At 43.1% G+C, this 20,099-nt stretch overlaps 1 protein-coding gene across 2 annotated transcripts in view; it reads left to right on the top strand.

Moving 5' to 3' along the window:
• Nucleotides 1-20,099, top strand: part of LOC130561272 (alpha-1,6-mannosylglycoprotein 6-beta-N-acetylglucosaminyltransferase B) — a 132,642-nt gene that overhangs the window by 104,259 nt on the left and 8,284 nt on the right. For both annotated transcript variants that reach the window (XM_057345478.1, XM_057345477.1), the window contains 4 exons: nucleotides 4,866-5,021; nucleotides 5,120-5,266; nucleotides 6,335-6,451; nucleotides 14,848-14,922. In XM_057345478.1, coding sequence (XP_057201461.1) covers nucleotides 4,866-5,021; nucleotides 5,120-5,266; nucleotides 6,335-6,451; nucleotides 14,848-14,922 — 495 coding nt within the window. The remainder of the gene's footprint in view (nucleotides 1-4,865; nucleotides 5,022-5,119; nucleotides 5,267-6,334; nucleotides 6,452-14,847; nucleotides 14,923-20,099) is intronic.

The following is a 20,099-nucleotide window of genomic DNA, read 5'->3' as shown; positions in this document are numbered from 1 at the left end:
CTTCCCTCTTATACCCGGACATCCGGGGAGGAGCCCGGCATGCAAATTTCATTCGCCAATTTTCATTGGCCTTTTCTAAATACTCAGAAGATGATAGGTTCTCAAGACAAACCCCATTCTGTCGGTTCGACACAACGTCGAGAGACCGACAGAAAGGGAACCCTTTTTTGTGTTTGTTGAATCAATGTCAATGAGAATTTAGAATGTTGGTGTTTCTTGGATCTGTGTAAAACCCCTGTTGGTGTTTGTTGGATCAATGTCAATGAGAATTTAGAATGTTAGTGTTTGTTGGATCTATGTTAAACCTTTTCTGAGTTTGTTGGATCACTGTCAATAAGAGTTTAGAATGTTGGTGTTTGTTGGCTCTTTTAAATTATTTTTGGTGTTTGTTGGATCACTTTCAATAAACCTTTATTATGATGGTGTTTCTTAAATCTGTGTAAAACCCATGTTGGTGTTTGTTGGATTGGTGTCAATGAGAATTTAGAATGTTGGCGTTTGTTGGATCAGTGTGAATTAGCCTTAAAGATCAACATAAAATTACATTGACAGTTACTTCCATAATGTGATCTATTTGGGATCAAAAAGGATCATCAATAAAAAATGTGTTGGAAAAAATAACAACACGTGTTTTTATTCATTTTGAACTGATTGGATTGTAAATGTGGGTGTTAAGTGACAAAACGAAGTCAAGCTATTGGAGGAAAGGGATTGAGCAAAGAAAAGGAATACGCAGGGATTTTTTTTGGCAGAGACGGTTATTACATTTTGATGAAAGGTTTTGTAGACAATTTTTCTGTAATAACATGCACCAGTGAATTGGGCACACTCGGTTCAGAACCATTTATTAAGAAAGTTAAAAAGTGTCTTTTAGTTTTCTGTCTTTAAAGTATGTACAGAAAGTTTAGACAATTTTTTTTAATAATACAAAATGTGTATTGTATTTTGACTCAAAATGAAAAACGGATATTATAAGGCACAATATTCATATATTTTATTACTATTATGAATGACTATTATGATTAGATTTTCAGTTGCTATTTCAACAGAAATGAATGTGGTTACTCAAAACTTCATAATACAGGTTTTATTTGGATCTGGGCATTTCTGTAGCAATGTTTTATTCTCAGTGTTGTTTAACTATTGTTTGCATATAGAGGTCGATACACAGATGTCATTAACACTGTGCTGCCGTTCCTAAGATAGGCAGAAATCTTTAATGTTAACTTTAATGAGGGCCGCTATTGATTTTCTGAATGTCACTCTGCCGCTTGTAATAGTACATCGCCTGTTTCTCTGAACCTACAAATGCACGTCCATTATGGCGGAGAGGCAAAGCAATTTTGGTTTACACAAGAGTGATTGGGTCCTTATACTGTATGTCCTTTTAAACGTCTTTGGAACCAAAGGCAACAGAAAGACAGGTAAACAAAGTGACCAAAGTATAACCAGCACAGGTTTCTAAGCAGCACAATGAAAGCTATGATGTTTTTAAGAGGCCCTGATTTGTTTAAAAAAACTTAATGGTGTGTGATAAGAAATTACTGTAGGTGTACAATTTGCCTGAGGGTCTATATCAATTGTTAATGTAGTAATGATTTAAATAAGTAAATAATTCATATTACTCTTTAACTGCAGCATTTGGCATATGTAGGAAATGTTATTACCGTCCAGATGATATGAAAAACACACCAGCTATGGTCTGGTGGGATGAGCAGCACTCACAATTGATGAAAAACTCATTTTGGGGCTGCAGTGAACCAAATATCTTAGGCTACATTTTTATGTATATGAAATTATGATGTATATTTTACTATAACGTTCAAATTATAATGCATTATGCATGATCATATACATACATAATTGCTAATAGAACTGTTGATTAGCAACATTGACTGGAATAGAAGTTATCGCTTTAAAAAAAGAAAGGCTTTGTAAGGCTCATTGTGATTTCAGGTCTGCTTCTCATCGTATCAGTAATAATTAGGGCTGTCAGTCGATTAAGCAAATCAATCAGATTAATTACACGATACGGTGATTAATTAGTTGAATAAATAGCAAATAATTGCATATATCAACACTCGCTGGGAAAAAACCTGTTTACACAAAAATTGGTTTTGACAAAATTGGTAGTTACTGTGTTATTTAAGGCAATATAGTCTGTTACATTTTATAATCAAGTTTGTCATGGACAGAATTAAGGGTTCATGTACAAGCATGTAAGATGCTATGCTCTGTCTAGCTGTTTTCAAATGCAATGTGTCCTGGGTCGGGGGCAAAAACACACTTTGCATTAATATTAACTTGATTAACTGATGACACTGTATGACAGATGCTTATTATGATTTTTTATAAGGTCGTGTTTTGTCAACAAGTGAAATGAAATGTATAGCCTTAGTTTTAATGCATGGTATCTTATATTTATTCAGTGGAGACTTGTATATTACTGCAAGCGATTCTCATACTGTAGACTTTAAAGTTGAAAAATTGAACAGGGTTATTGGCACATACAGCTGAAGTGAATGTTTGTTTTTGCTGTTGACATGAGAAAGTCCATACAAGTTTTACACGTGTGAAGTGATGACGAAAAGAAACATGCAATGCAAATGTTAATGTATAGCAAAAAATAATCTTACCTATATATTATTTTCTTGGAATTATCCCACTGGCAAGATTATTTCTACATCCATATCTAAACAGTTTTGTGTGCATTGGACTTGTTGGTGCTAATGATAGAATTCCACTTTTCTTAACATTAATCAATTAAATAATTTAATTTAAATAAATGTAATAATAAATTGTGCATAAATTATATATTCATACACACAGAAATAAACCCTCACACTATTTTTAGAATGTTAATGCTGCTCACCACTGAGTTGTTTATTGAACAGGGACTGGAGTGCAAACTGATGACAGGTGAGGTTCTTGACAGCCCAGATCTCTGTTTTTGTCAGATGCAAATTAAAATGTTTCCTTTGACCTTGTAATGCCGTAAGGTTGCATTTGTGATTCCTTTTCATCTTCAGATGACAAGGTGAACCTGTTAGCAGCTGTGGGTCAATTTCACAGCTTTCCACTCTAGTCATGTGCTTCTGTTTGGGCCAAAGTTCTTTCCACAAATCAATCCACTTCTTGGATACAGACAAAGACTTGCAAGCACAGCTCAGGCAACATTTAAATGATAAAGTTTTAAAATAAAATGTGTATTAGATCAAAGTAACTCAGAATAAGGGAACAGTTGGCCATAATGTTCAATAGTTTGGGAAAGAATCATCATATAAATTGGTCCAGTTGTTGCACCTACCAATTTTAATGTAATAAAGTGACATGCTTTCTTTACCAATAAGGTAATTTGGCAGTTTTTAACTGTAGGCCTTACAACATCTCCCATACTGTTCATCGAAAGTGCTCAATATATGGGTTCTGGATTGTCCGCTGTCCATGGTGCTGATCTGAAGTCAAGCATTGCCTTCATGTCTCTATACTGCACTTATGTGTTGAGTGCACATAAAAACCACCACAATATTTGTCCTGTTCTTACTTTTCAGACCATAGACTGAGCTATTTAGTTTCTATACATTTTGTGTACCGTGTATTTCAGCATTAAGTAATCGATGAAATGCTTTCATGACCAAACTCTAAAATATGCAATTGTTGCACAAGACATTTATGCTTCATTTAACCATAGATATTTTATAGCTTATGTAACCTGATGTAGACAGTTTATTTATTCATGTTAAATAATATATTTGTCTTGAAGAATTGGTTTTGTTACCGCACACTGATAGATCGAAGGATCTGAATATCATAAAAGCAACCTGTAAGTATGTGTATTTTCTAAAGACGATGAAATTCTGACTTGAGAGTACAGACAAACATTTTATGTTGTATTTAATTTCTAATTTTCTTATGCTTTTATTCTTTAGTATTATTCTTTATTTTGCTATTTATTTACTTGATTAGTTATAGATTATGTTCACTTCTTTGTTATATTCTACATTCTGTTGGATGCTGCATTTGTATTGTCTTCGCAAGTAGATACGAGTTTGCAGTTGTCTTATTCTCAAGGTTCATACACTCTAAAAAAAATTACTTTGCACGTAATCATAGGGGAACCACTTTTAGTGCTATATAGCATCATCTCTTGGTGCTTCAGTGGTTCTTCAGAGGTTCTTCGGAGGTTCTTCAGATGTTCTTTGGGGTGACTGAGGTGCTATATAGCACCATTTCTGTATAAAGAACCTGTTAATCCCCTGTATGAAGAACCACTGAAGCGCCAAAATATGGTTCTATATAGCACTAAAAGTGGTTCCCCTATGATTACGAGCCAAGAACCACTTTTAGTGCTATATAGCACCATTTTTTTAGATTGTAATAATGTCACAAGACAATGTTGTGAAGCAGTAATTTTCCACTGTCTATGTTGGTATAATAACACCTGCTCAATGTGTTTCTGGTCAGATGAAGTCGGACAAAGTTAGACGGAGATAGAGTGAACTCTAGACAGATTTCTAGGCAGAGTTAGAATGGGCATCTGAACGCAACTATGTTTTCTCTCTACAATAAACTTGGTTCATTTTATTGTAACATCACTTTGTCTCCTGCCTGCTGTTCTTCCCCTCTGACATCCAAGTCTGCAGGATAGTTAGATCTATCAGTTTTGGCATATGAACAAGATGGAACAACACTACGGTATCATTTTGGATCAATAACAATATAGTAGAATCTATCAAATCTATCAACACACGAGCATTTTGCTCTTTATTTTGTTGCTTGAATGCACATCGCATCGCCATTATGACTTTAGACTTTATTTGTGGACCCAATGTCTTATCTGAGCCTCAATTTCTGTGCTTCTGCAGGGTACTGAGAAGTTGCTGACCATCTTGCATCGGTACATGGACATCCACGGTACAGTCTACTATGAAACGCAGCGCCCACCAGAGGTGCCTGCATTCGTGAGAAACCACGGCTTGCTGCCTCAGCAGGAACTACAGCAGCTTCTGAGGAAAGCTAAGGTATTGCTTCCAGACTTCTGAGAGATACGTTTAAAAATATAAAGCTTTAGAAGCCTCCTGTGTTTTTGGATTGAGTGACCTTTTTTATATTCTCACAGCTCTTCATGGGACTCGGCTTTCCCTATGAAGGCCCCGCCCCTTTAGAGGCCATAGCCAATGGCTGCGTTTTCCTGCAGCCGAAGTTCAATCCTGCTCGCAGCTCCCAAAACCACGAGTTCTTCAGAGGAAAGCCCACTTCCAGAGAGGTACGCGTAGCACCACAACACTCTCTTTCAGTTCCGTTGTTTATTAGGGTCGGGCAAAATTCAGATTTGGCTGGCTTTTATTTCTTGCATTGCATTTGAAATAAATAAGGGAAAATAAGACATTCATCACAGTCATCATGTAATGTCTATCAGTCATCTTCATTTGGATGAATTGGGTTGTTTTGCCAGCCAATATTTATGTGTTAAAATGTAATTAATTCTATTATTTATTGAGATTAGAAAATGAATTACGTGATACATTGCCATTGACAGCCCTAATAGAAATGTTCTTCACCACACTGACATCAAAATCTGAATATTCCACAAGCCCAAAGGGCCCAATTATCTTTCTAAACAATCTTCATGACAGAAGCATTTGGGTAAATCACCCCATAAACATTGATTATACTGTATAATCCATTGATTGTAGTGCTAATGGCTGTGGAACATTGCAGAATTGTCTCAGGTAATAGAGTTTGTGATCTTCATTATCACTCAGACTGTAATTTTAATTCGTCTTCATTTGCATCCCGAGTGCAACTTTATTTACCTTCTTGGTAGCAAACCGTTCATACAATGCAGAGCAGGTTTGAGTGTAGAATGCTCAATATTCATTGAAACTGAATCAGAATTGCTCGGCATCTTTCTTGTTATTGTCATGTATTATATATTATGCATCCACAAAGTCAATATTTCATAGAATATGATATACAGTATAACGATGCATGGATTTTGTGCCTTTTTAAATCTAGCTGTTCAAATTTAAAAGAGATTTCTGTTTCCTGTGTGCTGCCTCAGTTCAAATTCCAGTTCGTTTTAAGACATTATCAATTCAGTTCAATTTATCCACACAACCCTGCTGTTCTTAAAATGATATCCAAAGTTATGAATCAGGTCCACTGGTGAAATTCATGTTGCCCTGAACAAAATGATAACGGTGGGCTCCATGAGGTTGTCTCCCCCTTACAATGAACAATGAACTGACACTGAAGAATTCATCTAGTGCTCTGTCATTATCACGTTTAGACCTGTTAAAGAACAGGATGATTTTTTTCTTCTTTCCACCAGGTGTCTTCTCAGCATCCTTATGCTGAACATTACATCGGCAAACCCCACGTCATAACCGCAGACTTCAACAACTCTGAGGAGTTTGAGGCAGCCGTTCGAGAAATCCTCAATGTCAAGGTAAAAACATCATTCGTAATTGTGTTTACATGCACCCTAATAATAGTCCACATGAGAATGTAAAGCCTTCATGTAATTACTTTAGTTGTAACAAAAATAATACAGATTTTGATTCATTTAGAAGAGATCTTGAAAAAATCATTTAATCAGGAAAACAGGAGAACAATTGCCACGTGAATCTTTGACTCTTTTATTGAGCCTTTTTTCTTCACGTCTGGATGTTATATTGTGTACTTGTGTTGTGTGATGCAGGTCAGTGAAGAATCAATAATCATTTCTTTCAGTACTTACATGGAATTTATATTTTATAGATTTTGATACTATTCTAAAGCCATTAACTCACCTACTATAACTCTCACTATAGTCTTTGCTGCAATCATTACTCATTGGAAGAGAAATGGAGAATTTTCGACATTACAAATTCTCATCTTTAGATATGTAAAGCTTATGAAAATAAATGCGGCAGTTATACACTGGGTTTCCATGCTGACTTCTGTAGTCAATTAAACCTTTTCTTGCAAGCTCTTACAGGATCTTACATGCTTCTCATTGTTATGATTGACATTGACATCTACACACACAACTATGTTTTGGGAGTGAATTCTCTTTATTTTGTACCAAAAACCGAGTTTTTTGAGATGTACTGTGCTAACCACAGCCACATTTAGCTTCTCAAAGCAGTAAGTGCACAGGAGAAGCTAAACCTGTGTGTCGGAGCTATTTTTGAGCATAGTGATATTACCAATACGATCTACAGTATTCTCACTGAGCAAATACAGTAAATCACTGTCAACATTACACAGTAAAGAGAAATTTTCCGTCACCACATCTCTCTGTCAATGTCCAGAAGACAGCAATAGTGCTTCACTGTTTCAGAGTGCTATATATAGAGTTACTAAAAGCTGCTGAGAAAACTGAAAGTAGGGATGTAACGATTCACTCAGCTCACGATGCGATGCGATTCACGATTCTGATCTCACAATGCGATTTATTCACGATTTACTCACGATTTATTTTTACAAAATGAGTTGAAACAAATTAGAAATGAACAACTTCCCTTGCATTATTTCTTAAATGCTTCACGTTTCTTTGTATAATAAAATAATGTTTTATTTCAAATAACAAAACTAAACTGCAATTTTATAACAAATTAATAATAGAAAAAGTCTCTTTAATATAAACAAACTAATACTGTCTGAGCTTTTCTTGGATTTTTTGCATTTAAGAAATATCAGCATGTCCACGTTTAGATTTGCAGTGAAAATAGCAGCCCCTGCTGTTCAAAAAATGTATTGCGATTCAGTTCACACCTCAACCGATTTGAATCGTCACTCATTATAACCGATTTTCAACCGGCTCACGGTGAATCGTTACATCCCTAACTGAAAGCTTTAAACGGATCATAAAAGATCTTGATAATGAACAAATACTGTAGTCATTTTCGAGTTTAGGGCTATCCCAGAGCTTGTTCGGTCATAGTTCACGAGACTTGATCAAATTCTCAGTTGTGTTTCATTTAAGTCTCAACGTCTTAGTCACAGATTGAATCTAAAATTGCTCATGAGAAATAAAATGAAACAAATGAGACTAATGTTAAAATACATGAAGAGTATGGAGGTGTAAAATGTAGAGGTAAAATAATCTGGATTTGGCCAACAATTCCTACATGGCCCTGATTTCCCTAAAGTATTTGTGATTTTGTACATTCATGGCGTTCGCCAACTAAACCAACGAACCTTTATTGGTTACTTTGAAATTGTTGCAGAATTTAGAGTATTGAACTCTTTACTTTAGGTCTTTGTGCTTAAATGGCCGAAGGCTTCAGTATTGCCTTCTTTGTATAAATGGTCCTGGATGTGTTTTTAGCCCGTATAGGTGAAATATCTGAGTCGACGTGGTTTTCTTTACTCAATGTTTTAGCTGTAGAACAGCAGTAACACTAATCAGTGCAGAGCACTCAAGCGTCTCCAGCAGAACCCGCCGACCCGATCGATCAAACCCACACTGTGACTTCTGTGTCTTCAGCCAGGTGTGTCGGGCAGGAAGCAAACAGTCTGAAAAACAACCTGAGCTTAAAACATTTCAGACTTTTATATATTAGAGGGGGTCATGTGACTCAAAATCGTTGGGTAGATGCCAGAGCTGTATTGTGCACCAATGTAGAATACAATATGAATTATTTGCTAATGTTTGAGCCAGAGGCTAAAAAAGGACTCGAAGACCTTTAAATGAGCATTCAAGTAAATAAACTCTTAAACTGTTATACTGTTAAATAAACATAAGAGAAGAGAATGAATCAATTGTTCGCACCACAAACTTTAAAAAGCTCATTTCATACAACTAACTGTTGAGCTATAGCGATGTACAATAAAACTAGATTCAAGACAGATCACCAATGAACAACAATGCTATTGCAAGTGCTATTAGTTCAACCTGGTGATATGCTTTGAAAATAATAAATAAATAGTCACTCAAAGCTGAAAATGTTAGCCACTGTCACTTAGCAGTCATCTGCCATAAAAGGCTCAAATATAGTACAGTATTATATACTCTTGCTGTCAGATAAGACGTTTGTCCACACCAGGACATTTTCCTACAGTATTCAGTATTGTAAATGTGGTTGCACACAGTTCTGGTGGCCGCTAGGTGCCATTGCTCCAGCCATCGGAGGAATTTGGCCCAATGCATAAAAGTCCTTTACGAGCACCCTCAATGATGTGCCCTAAAGTTTGAAGTATTCCCTAAGCACGGCATAAGAGAGGGGAAGCCACTGTTGGCACCATGCAGATGAATCTATTTACCCTTGTACCTTTAAAATGCATGAGGCCTGATGAGCAGAATTTGGAGGCGTAAACTAAAGGCATGGTTTTACTCAAATATCTTGTAGTGATGCACAACTATTTTTTTTAATAAAAGTTTTTAAACCATTGTTGATCACGAAGTCTTGTTGCGTCACACACAAAAGGAGAATCTGGACAGATTTGATCATCTCAAATCTTGCTCAAACGTGCTAACATTGCAAGATTTGAGATGATCAAATCTGTCCAGATTCTCCTTTTGTGTGTGATGCAACAAGACTTCGTAATCAACAATGGTTTAAAAACGTTTTTAAACGCTCAGCATATTTCTTATTTTGTTTTCACCACGTTTTGCAGCTTGTGTTTCAATATGTATGTAAAAGATGCATGTGCATATTTGTCATGGCTCTGCTTCATTTAGTCATGTTTTTCTTGGTCCTGTAGTAGGGATGTCCAGATCCGATCACGTGATCGGAAATCGGGCCCGATCACGTGGTTTCAGACTCGATCGGAATCGGACGTTACCTCCCGATCAGGACTCGGATATACAGTATATGTATATATATTCTCATTATTTTTAAACACATCTATAGTTATGCGGTGGCACAGAGTTAGACCCCTTGACTCCACACAGAAACAGCAACGCGTGCGGCATGACATCACTTTGTTTCAGAGACGCTATTGGTTAAATGCTGGCAAAGTAGAACACGGAAGCAGCTTGAAGATGGCCGTGCCGTCCATCTTGCTGCCCGCTGGGTTCTTATTGGCCCGTGTATTCTGTCACGGACTGGCGTGGAGAAGAACCCAATTGCAGGCAGGCGTGACGGGTTAACAAAAGACTTCAATTAATATAACAAAAACAAAAACCCACGATGAGGTGCAAAATAAAACAAGGAAAAGAACACGGAAACAAAACACTTCCCACGGGGGGGCAAAAATAAACTAATAAACCAAACAGCGACACAACGTCTTAAACCAAACATAGAAGGGGAAAACAAGGGCAAGGCAAAGTACTTACAGCGACACGACACAACATACGAGGTACACAGAACAGAACGCAACGTATGTAATACACGGGCACAGGACAAAGAAACAAGAGGGTATATATAGGTAAGACAAACGAGGGGATTAACGACACAGGGCAGGTGTGGGTAATGAAACACTCAGGGAAGGATAACAAGGAAAACGAGATGGCGGGAACAGAGACGAGACACTGGAGAGAACGTATATTATTGTCAAAAGGACAATAATATGTTTCTCTCCACACATAACCAAAGGCTTTGTCATGACTCTGCTACAGGACCAAGAAAAACATGACTAAATGAAGCAGAGCCATGACACATATTACGCAAAGGATCCCTGCAGAAAACACACTTGCAGGCAGTTCCCACCCCATAAAAAATGTTTAGGAAGGAGGTTACGGTCTGGCAGAAAGAACCCAAATGCAGGCAGCAGTGAAGGGGTTAACACAACAAAGCTTTATTAAATGAACAAAACAAAAGGCCCACGATGGGGGTAAACCAAGACAAGACTAATACTGTAAGTAATAAAACAACAAGAAACAAAACACTTCCCTCGATGGGGCAAAATAAAACTAAACAAAACACGACACAACGTCAAGGCAGGATAACATAAAACAACTACTCGTACAAACTATGACACGACTGAGAACAAGAACATCCAAGGGCAAGGTAATCCACAGGGAGAGCACGACACGCATACAAGCACAAAGCACAACGAACGAGCACAGGACAAAGAAACAAGAGGGTATATATAGGGAACACAAACGAGGGATAACGACACAGGGCAGGTGTGGGTAATAAACACTTAGGGAAGGATAACGAGGAAACGAGATGGCGGGAACAGAGACGAGACACTGGAAAAACACATGAGAGGATAAACATCTCATGGTCTTCCCACATAAAACCCAAGAACTCTGCCCCGATCCCACCACACGACTAGAATTTCATAAACAAGACGGTGGGACCGTGACAGAGCCCCCCCCCCTTAATGAACACCTCCAGGTGTTCACCAAGGGGTGACTAACAAGACCTGACAGACTGGACCAAAGGCAAAAACCAGACAAACATGGTGAACAAGACAAGGGGCAGACAGACAACAAGACTACAGGGATTGGGGTGACTAACAAAAACAACAAACATGGGAGGGGGGGTGGGGCAAACAAGGCATAGGGGAGTCCAAAAGGGTTGGGGGGAACAGTCCCAGTCCCCGGCTGCGCTCGAGGGCGCGAGTCCTGGGGGACTTAGGAGGAGTCCCGGGGGAGGACAGTCTTTGCCCTGGGAGTTCCCGGCTGGACAGGGCTTGACGCCGGCTGGAAGGCCGGCTGGACAGGCTTGACGCCGGCTGGAAGGCCGGCTGGACAGGGCTTGACGCCGGCTGGAAGGCCGGCTGGACAGGGCTTGACGCCGGCTGGAAGGCCGGCTGGAACGTCGGCTGGAACGTCCGGCTGGGACGCCGGCTGGAGGCCGCTGGATGGCCGGCGGGACGCCGGCTGGATGGCCGGCTCACCGGACTGGAGCCGGCTGGATCACCGGACTGGAGCCGGCTGGACACCGGACTGGATGCCGGCTGGACACCGGACTGGACGCCGGCTGGATCACCGGACTGGACGCCGGCTGGATCACCGGACTGGACGCCGGCTGGATCACCGGACTGGACGCGGCTGGATCACCGGACTGGACGCCGGCTGGATCACATGACTGGACACAGGCCTGGACACAAGACTGGACACAGACTGGACACAAGGCTGGACACAACTGGACACAGGCCTGGACACAAGACTAGGACACAAGACTGGACACAAGACTGGACGCCGGCTGCACCGGACTGGACGCCGGCTGCACCGGACTGGACGCCGGCTGGACACGACTGGACGCCGGCTGCACCGGACTGGAGCCGGCTGATCACCGGCGGGCACCGGCTGGGATGGAGTCCGCCTGCCCGCCGCTGCCTTTCTTTTCTTCGCCTAGCCACCCGCTGGAGGTCGGCGTGAATGAAAGGAGGATAAAGGCACGGCTGGCTCTGGCTGGGACTCCTCGGACGTGGACCCCCAGGACTCACATCTCCCCCGCTTGCCACCAAGGCTGACTGGTGGCGAGGCTGCAGGGGGTGAGGAGAGCGGTGTGGCGATGCCTATAACCCCAATCTGCAGGGTCTGACCCTCCTGTATGGCGGCCAGCGGAGATGGGTGGTTGTGACGTGTTGAGACCCTGGACTCCAGTCGGTTCATGACGTACCGCCACACGACATCGAAGTCCAGCGGTCTCAACGACCGCATCTCCGCCCGCGACAGGGGGTCCCTGAGACCGGCGTTAAAAAGCACCGCCACCTCCTCCTCCCCGAAGACATCCTCCTCTGCGGCATCCAGGAACCTATACAGATAGTCCTCGATGTCATCGTTCCCCTGACGAATGCCGCAGAGGAGATGGGCCTGCCTGGATCGCCTAGCCTCCATCTTGCCTGCTGGGTTCAATGAGGGCTCGTGTATTCTGTCATGGGAGTGGCAGAAGAACCCAAGCGCAGGCAGACGCGAAGGGGCCAAACAAGATATATTTATTACAACAGACGCAAAACAAAAACCCACGATGGGGAAAACAGAACAGTGATAAATACAAAACAAAAGACTTCCCACGAGGGGGCAAAACAAAAGCAAGAACAGCAAACGAACCAAACTAAAGAACACTAAAATAACTTACTTAACAAAACAGGATAACGGACTGGACAAGGCATGGCTGAGAACGCTGAGTAACACAAAACATGGTACACGCACAGAACGCAAACAATACAATACACGAGCACAGGACAAAGAAACAAGAGGGTATAAATAGAGAAGACAAACGAGGGATAACGACACAGGGCAGGTGTGGGTAATGAAACACTCAGGGAAGGATAACAAGGAAACGAGATGGCGGGAACAGAGACGAGACACTGGAGAGAACGTATATTATTGTCAAAAGGACAATAATATGTTTCTCTCCACACATAACCAAAGGCTTTGTCATGACTCTGCTACAGGACCAAGAAAAACATGACTAAATGAAGCAGAGCCATGACACATATTACGCAAAGGATCCCTGCAGAAAACACACTTGCAGGCAGTTCCCACCCCATAAAAATGTTTAAATGTTTAGGAAGGAGGTAGTTCTGATGGACAAGAACAAAGTTTTATTGACTCAAACTGTATGTCATCGAGAAATAATAATAACATCCTTCAGGCAGTATTACGGGGAAGACAGCTGGATGACCTTTTACATTATTGTTTTCAAAGCCACATTTGTGGCTTTTTTACTATAAAAAATGTACAGTGTTCGTGTTGTGAATATGTGTAGCAAAATATTTGTCTTCCTTTATCCTCTTTAGTTAATGCACTTAAGTAAACAGATGTTCCTGTATAACAGGGGTTCCCAAAGTGCGGGTCACAAGGCCGCGAGGGCAAGGTCGCAATATGATTCACAGAAATATATTTTTTAGAAATTGCGTATTTTATCAATAAATGTAACGAAATATAAAAATATTAGATAAGTCAAAAATAAAACCATGCAAATAAAAATCCATCAACCTTCCTTTCCCTCGATCGTGACCCCTGAGGTGATTACGTCACATTAGCAACCGCTTTAGGTGCAGCAAGTCAATTTACAGCACCACATTAAACATCCCCATATGTGCACGCAGATTATTTTTCAGGCCTTAAGTTTAGGATATTTTTATTTGTCGAAACGTTGGTTAATATCCACCAAAGACAATGCAGGGATATCAGCGGAGGAGGGCGTAGAAGCGCCACAGTCCCGCCCCGTTCAGACCGCCAGCGACAAAACGAGGCGATGTCATTCATTTCAATGGAGAGCCGGCGACTTCGGGTGACACGATCGACAGTGATGGTTGGCGACAGGAAGTGGGAGTGTCTAGCAACACGACAAAGTTGATACTCGTTCAACTTTATGCAAATGATGAGCGACTTTCGGGAGCGACTACCAATAGGATTAAAGCAGCGGAGCTCACGTCGTACGTCTCTCGTCAGATACTGTAGAGTTTGTTTATAAATGTACTAGAGCAACTAAAGCTAGGAACGCATTTATCAACCTCGTAGAAAGAGACTAGCGACACACAACGACACAGTCGCTGGCAGTCTGAACGCAGAGTCTGAAAGGGTATCGACTTCAGGTAGAAAAGAGACTGGCGTTTGCATAAAAAGGACATCCATCAGCACTCGAATCAGTTTGATGAAATTGAACCATCTGTAGTAATAGTTCATAGTTTATGTATAACAACAAGTAAAGTAATGAGTAAATAACTATAAAATAATATTATGCTAGACTGTGTTCTTTTGTGTTGTCTTTATGTTTGGATAGACCTAACAAGTGCATGTGAACAGTTGCGCGCAACGTTTGTGTACTTTAACCACCTCCGAGGATAGTGGGGGTCTCAAGTCACTGGCACTGTTATTTTGGGGGTCGTGGGCTGAAAAGTTTGGGAACCCCCGCTCTATAACATACAAAATAAGATGATCATACAGTAAAATCATACATTTTTAGAAAACTTTCCTGAAGGACAGTGTTGATTTTGTGTCTGTTTGAACAGGTGGAGCCCTTGATACCCTTCGAGTACACTTGTGAAGGGATGCTGGAGAGAGTGAACGCTTACATTCAGAATCAGGTAGCCTTCAGTAGATTTCCTCTGCTTCCTCAACACATGCATTTCTCAGATCAGAATAGAAACACATAAATACATACAGATACGTACACTTGATGGATGTAAAATGCATTTGACTCTACTGTAAAAACATGTATTTTTGCTGGTGAGGGGGAGTACATACTTCCAATATATATGTGTGGTAACCTTGCCTCAATGTAGTGTCCCTCTACAATCTTCACTGTACAAACCAACCAAACAGAAAGAGAAAAAAAACATTCTTGTTTGTGGGCACACTTAAAAATCCTCCTGAAAATGTATATAATTTGCTTTTTATTTAGACTTGGTACAGTAGGTGCGTTTGGACAAAGTGTAAGTCTGTGATCTGTTACGCAAACATGCACAAAAATAAGAGAGCTAGTGGTGTGAACTGTGCATCTGCTGAGCATACCTTTGGGATTTCATGTCAACTTTGACGTCAATTATGTTTTTATTAATCTAACGATATTTTCCACTACAGTTTTAAATCTGCACATCATAAATCTTTGTACCACTTTTCTTCTGGTTTTAACTAGGTAAAAACCTGTTAAACTGACTGGAAGTGTGACGGTTCTGTTATGTTTTAGTTCTGGTTTTCCTATGTTAATTAGTAATCATCAGTTTATCACCTGTTTGTCCCTGATCATCTGCCCTATTTAAGTTGATGCCTGTGTTCAGTTCATTGTCCGGTTTTGTTTATGTCTACATGTGCTTATGGTTTTCTTCTGCATGTGGATTTATTAAAAGATACTCCTTTGCCGTGCGATTATTGTACTATAGCATTCCGTGACATTAAGTAAGTTGTGTGTAATAACACTCAGTTAATGTAGATAAGCACTGAAAGTTGCATTATTCTAGCCAAAAAGCCAATTTATACTTAATGACATGCGAATTATTTCAACAGTAGTAATTGTATTGCCAACTTGTGTTTATTATTTGAGTAAATACTGGATGTCTCCTTCGGCCAGAGAGCTCTCTTGAAAGTAATTACAGATCTCTTGTTCAATAAATTTTCAATTAGCAACAGCGCTGAAAAACATTTTGTCATCAATTGATCATTACATCATTTAAGCCACTGTTTGCCTCTACAATGCGAGAACGTCTTTCAACATCAAAGATGTTTAAGGTTATTAAATAAAAACCTTCACCTCAAAAAAATGGTGATAATAAAGAAACACCAGTAAAGTAAAGCTGTGAAGATTACCACACAATTCACAAAAACAATTCACTTACAGTAAATACCATAAAGATAACCATCGCTGCATCAGAAATCGCCTACTTCCATACTATATAGTAGGCGAAAATGAGTATTAGTCATGAATAGTATGTCCGAAACCTCAGTATGCAAAAAAACAGTTAGCGAGAAACACCCGGATGGTCTTCTACTTCCGCCGAGATTCGTGAGTGTGGATCGGATGGACAATTATCTATCCCATGATGCCACGGGAGCTGAGCAACGGTCAAATTTCAAAAGTAAATCAAATAAATATAGCGGATAACTTTAAGGCAGATGTCCGTTTTTAATGTAACTGCCAATAAATGAATTTATCGTGACTAAATTATGTTTTTATCAACGCTCATGTATAGGTTGTTGTTAATACGTCATAGGTCAAAGAACATACGGGTCACATGACCATAAAACATGGCGGACACAGTATGTCCAAAATGTATTCATACTACTCCCAAATTCAGTACGTACTGTCACAGTATGCGATTTCGGACGCAAGCACATATCATTTATTCATGGTACAAAGGAATTTTTAAATGCTTAACAAGACTACAGTATTGTTCAACATCGATTGGTTGTTGATATAACATGTATTTGTATGGAGATTCACCTTTTACAGAGTCATTCATGTTTCCTGTCACGGTCCTGCCTTCTTGTTCATGATTTTCTAGTCGTGTGGCAGGATCGTGACAGGTCCCTTAGGTTTTGTGTGAGAAAGCCATGGGGTGTTTATCTTTTGACACTCCATGTGTTTTCTCGTGTCTTGTCATTGGCCCCGCCCCTCTCGTTTCATGTATTGCTTCCCTGCCATGTCTTATGTTCTTCACCTGCCCCTCGTTATCTTCCTTTGTTAGTCTCTCTATTTAATGTCCTTGTGTTTGCTGTCCTGTGCTGAATCGTTTTGTAATACCTCGTGTCATGCTCGTGTTCCCCTTGTCCTGCCAAGAAACTTTTCTGTGTTTGCCTTGCCGTTTTATTAGTTAGTCTGGTTCCTGTCATTTTAGTGTAAGTCTAGTTCCCTTTCTGTCGGTCTCTCGACGTTGTGTCGAACCGCGGTGATGATTCAGACGTTGCGTCACAGGTGGCTGTGTTCCCACAGGACTCAGCCACCACCTCGTTTGCTACCCGTTCCGTGGCGGCAGGACTACGGCCCTGCCGTCCGCTATGGCAAGCAGCGAGGGTGAGATGAGGATTACTGTGAGCGATAATCCGCCAGCCACGGCTCACGGACCGTTCACACCTCGTTTCGCTCGTCTGACCATTCCCCAAAAAGACGGTCCGCCGTCGTATTCCTCAATCACGTATTCGGACACGATGCGTGATGATGAGAGGTCTCTTGCAGCATCGGGGGGTGACGTACTGCCATCCGACACCGACGATTCTTCGGGCTCCCTCCCTCGGGGGGTTGAGCCCAGGAAAAAGCGGATGTCGAGATGTCGGCCATGCTTTCCCGGGACACCGTGAGTGTTGGGTTGCAGTGCCCGCACTGCCTCTCCCGGCGTTCGCGGCTGGCTACATGGAGCCTCGGGTTTGAGCGCGGCACCAAGCCACGCCTGCCCCCAGTGCCGTGTTTACCGGAAGTGCATGAGGAACTTTGTAAGACCTGGAACGCCCCTTCCGGCACGTTTCACGTCAAACAAAGTTCTGTCACCCTCTCTTCCCTCGAGGTTGAGACAGCTGGAGGATGCGTCGGTGTCCCCCAGGTGGAGTTTGCCGCCATGGTGCACTCGTGCCTGTAGGTGGCGTCCACCTGGGGGGGCTCGACCTAGACTCCCGTCCAAAGCATGTGGAGTCTCGGCATCTCTGGTGTCGAGAGCTTACATTGCGGCGGACCAAGCTGCCTCCTCTCTCCACGCTATGGCTCCCTTCCAGGCCAGGGCGTTGAGAGAGCTCCACGAGGGTAAGACCGACCCAGCGCTTATGCAGGAACTCCGCGCCGTCACCGACCTCGCTCTACGGGCGACCAAGGTGACCGCGGGGGCCCTGGGTCGGACGAAGTCCACACTTGTGGTCCATGAGGAACTCCTCTGGCCGATACTTGCGCAGATGAGTAACGCTGAGAAGGTCCGCTTTCTCGACTTACCCGTCTCGCAAGGGGGGGCTGGTTGGTGTTACTGTGGAGGGTTAAAGAAAGAAAAAAGCAGTCCTCCGTGCCGCAACTCGGCCGCCTCGGCCGTCGAGTCCCGTGCACTGTCTGCTTCCCAGCAGCCCTGGTCCTCTTCAACGCCCTCCAGTGACCTGGAGGAGACAGCGAAGAGGAGACCATCGCCCCATCAGCAGCCGCGGGCAGCGGCTGTCATGGGATCACCTCAGGGGGATTGAGGCTACCATTGGGCCCGACCCCAGCCACAGTGCTGGTAGGTCGGATAGGGACGGTTCCTGCCCCGTCCCTCCATCTGCTGGCCCCCTCCGGGGGGCTGGCGCCCACTTACTCTCAAAAAGGAGAGTTTCCTCTCTCTCTGGGTTACCTCAGCCGCTCTCACCCTCTGCACGACGGTGAACGGCAAACTCGACGTTGCGTCATGGTGAAGCGCAATGTCGAGTATAAACTGGGTTACCTCAGCCGCTCTCACCCTCTGCACGACGGTGAACGGCAAACTCGACGTTGCGTCATGGCTAAGCGCAATGTCGAGTATAAACACCAGCCCTCAACACTCTCAGTCAGACAGTGCGTTGAGCTGCGCAGTCGCCAGGCAGGAAATATGGCAGAGCCGATCTCCTCCCCGGGGGGCCTCCCCCGGCAAGGAATCCGTACTGCTAGCCATCGAACCACCCTCCGCGGGGGCGATGAAGCAGATCAACCTCTAGTCCCCCTGTCACAGTTCTGGAGCCCCCAGACTGTCAGGCTGGCTGAGGAAGACGATCCGTCTCGGCTACGCGATTCAGTTCGCTACACGTCCGCCCAAGTTCCGGGACGTCCTTTTACCTCAGGCAGAGGCAGGGATGCCCCCGTACTTCGGGCGGAGGTCGCCTCCCTTCTGGTGAAGGGAGCGATCGAGCCCGTCCCAAGAGGAAGTTCCCTCAATGCAAGTAGCACAACCCACAACTCTAGGCAGTTGAATGCCAACGCAGGCGGGGGCCCGTCCCCGCCCCGACACTGCTGCCCGTTGCACACGGCACCCCTTAGGGTGTGTCGGCAGAAAAGCGTGTGACCAACGCCTGCTGCCGGTGTGCCACGCTCTCCAAGGAACTTGACTCTGCCGCCAGTGTTGGAGCGGTCGTATATGCATCGACCCGAGGGGGGGCCACCCCCGCCGAGGATGCCATGAATCCCAGGAGCCTCCTGTTACAGGGGGACCGCTGACTGTCTGATCTCAGGCAGTTCAACACTGACCGGGCGCGCTAGTCCTCGCGCCCCCCCCTGGGGGTGAGCGGGGCCGCTCGTGAGGACAGAGTCGAGTTCCATACCGAGAAAGAGGATGCTCTGCACCGGGGAGAGCTTGCTCTTATCTCAGTTGACCTGTGGCCCCACCGATCTAGGTGCCGGAGCACCAGGTCCCTGTGTGTACACCACAGATCTCGAGAGTGTGCCCAAACTTGAGCCAGTCGTCGAGATAGTTAGTACCCGTCACACCTCCTCCCAACGGGGAAGGAGGGCGGCTTCCACGACCTTCGTAAAGACTCGTGGAGACAGGGACATACCGAAGGGGAGGACCCTGTACTGATATGCCCGTCCCTCGAGCGCGAACCGTCGGAACGGCCGATGTCGAGGGAGGATCGAGACATGAAAGTACGCGTCCTTCAGGTCGATTGCCACGAACCAGTCCTGACGCCTGACGGACGCCAGATGCGCTTCTGCGTGACCATCCTGAAAGGCAGCTAGTGTAGGTGCCTCGTTCAGAACACGACAGATCTCCAAGATAGGGCGCAACCCTCCGCCTTCCTTAGGGACAATGAAGTACGGGCTGTAAAACCCGCTGAACACCTCGGCCAG

The sequence above is a fragment of the Triplophysa rosa genome, linkage group LG11, assembly GCF_024868665.1.
Source record: "Triplophysa rosa linkage group LG11, Trosa_1v2, whole genome shotgun sequence".
Lineage (NCBI taxonomy): Eukaryota > Metazoa > Chordata > Actinopteri > Cypriniformes > Nemacheilidae > Triplophysa > Triplophysa rosa.
Note: the sequence above shows the minus strand (reverse complement) of the source record. Positions and strands in the feature narration are given on the sequence as shown.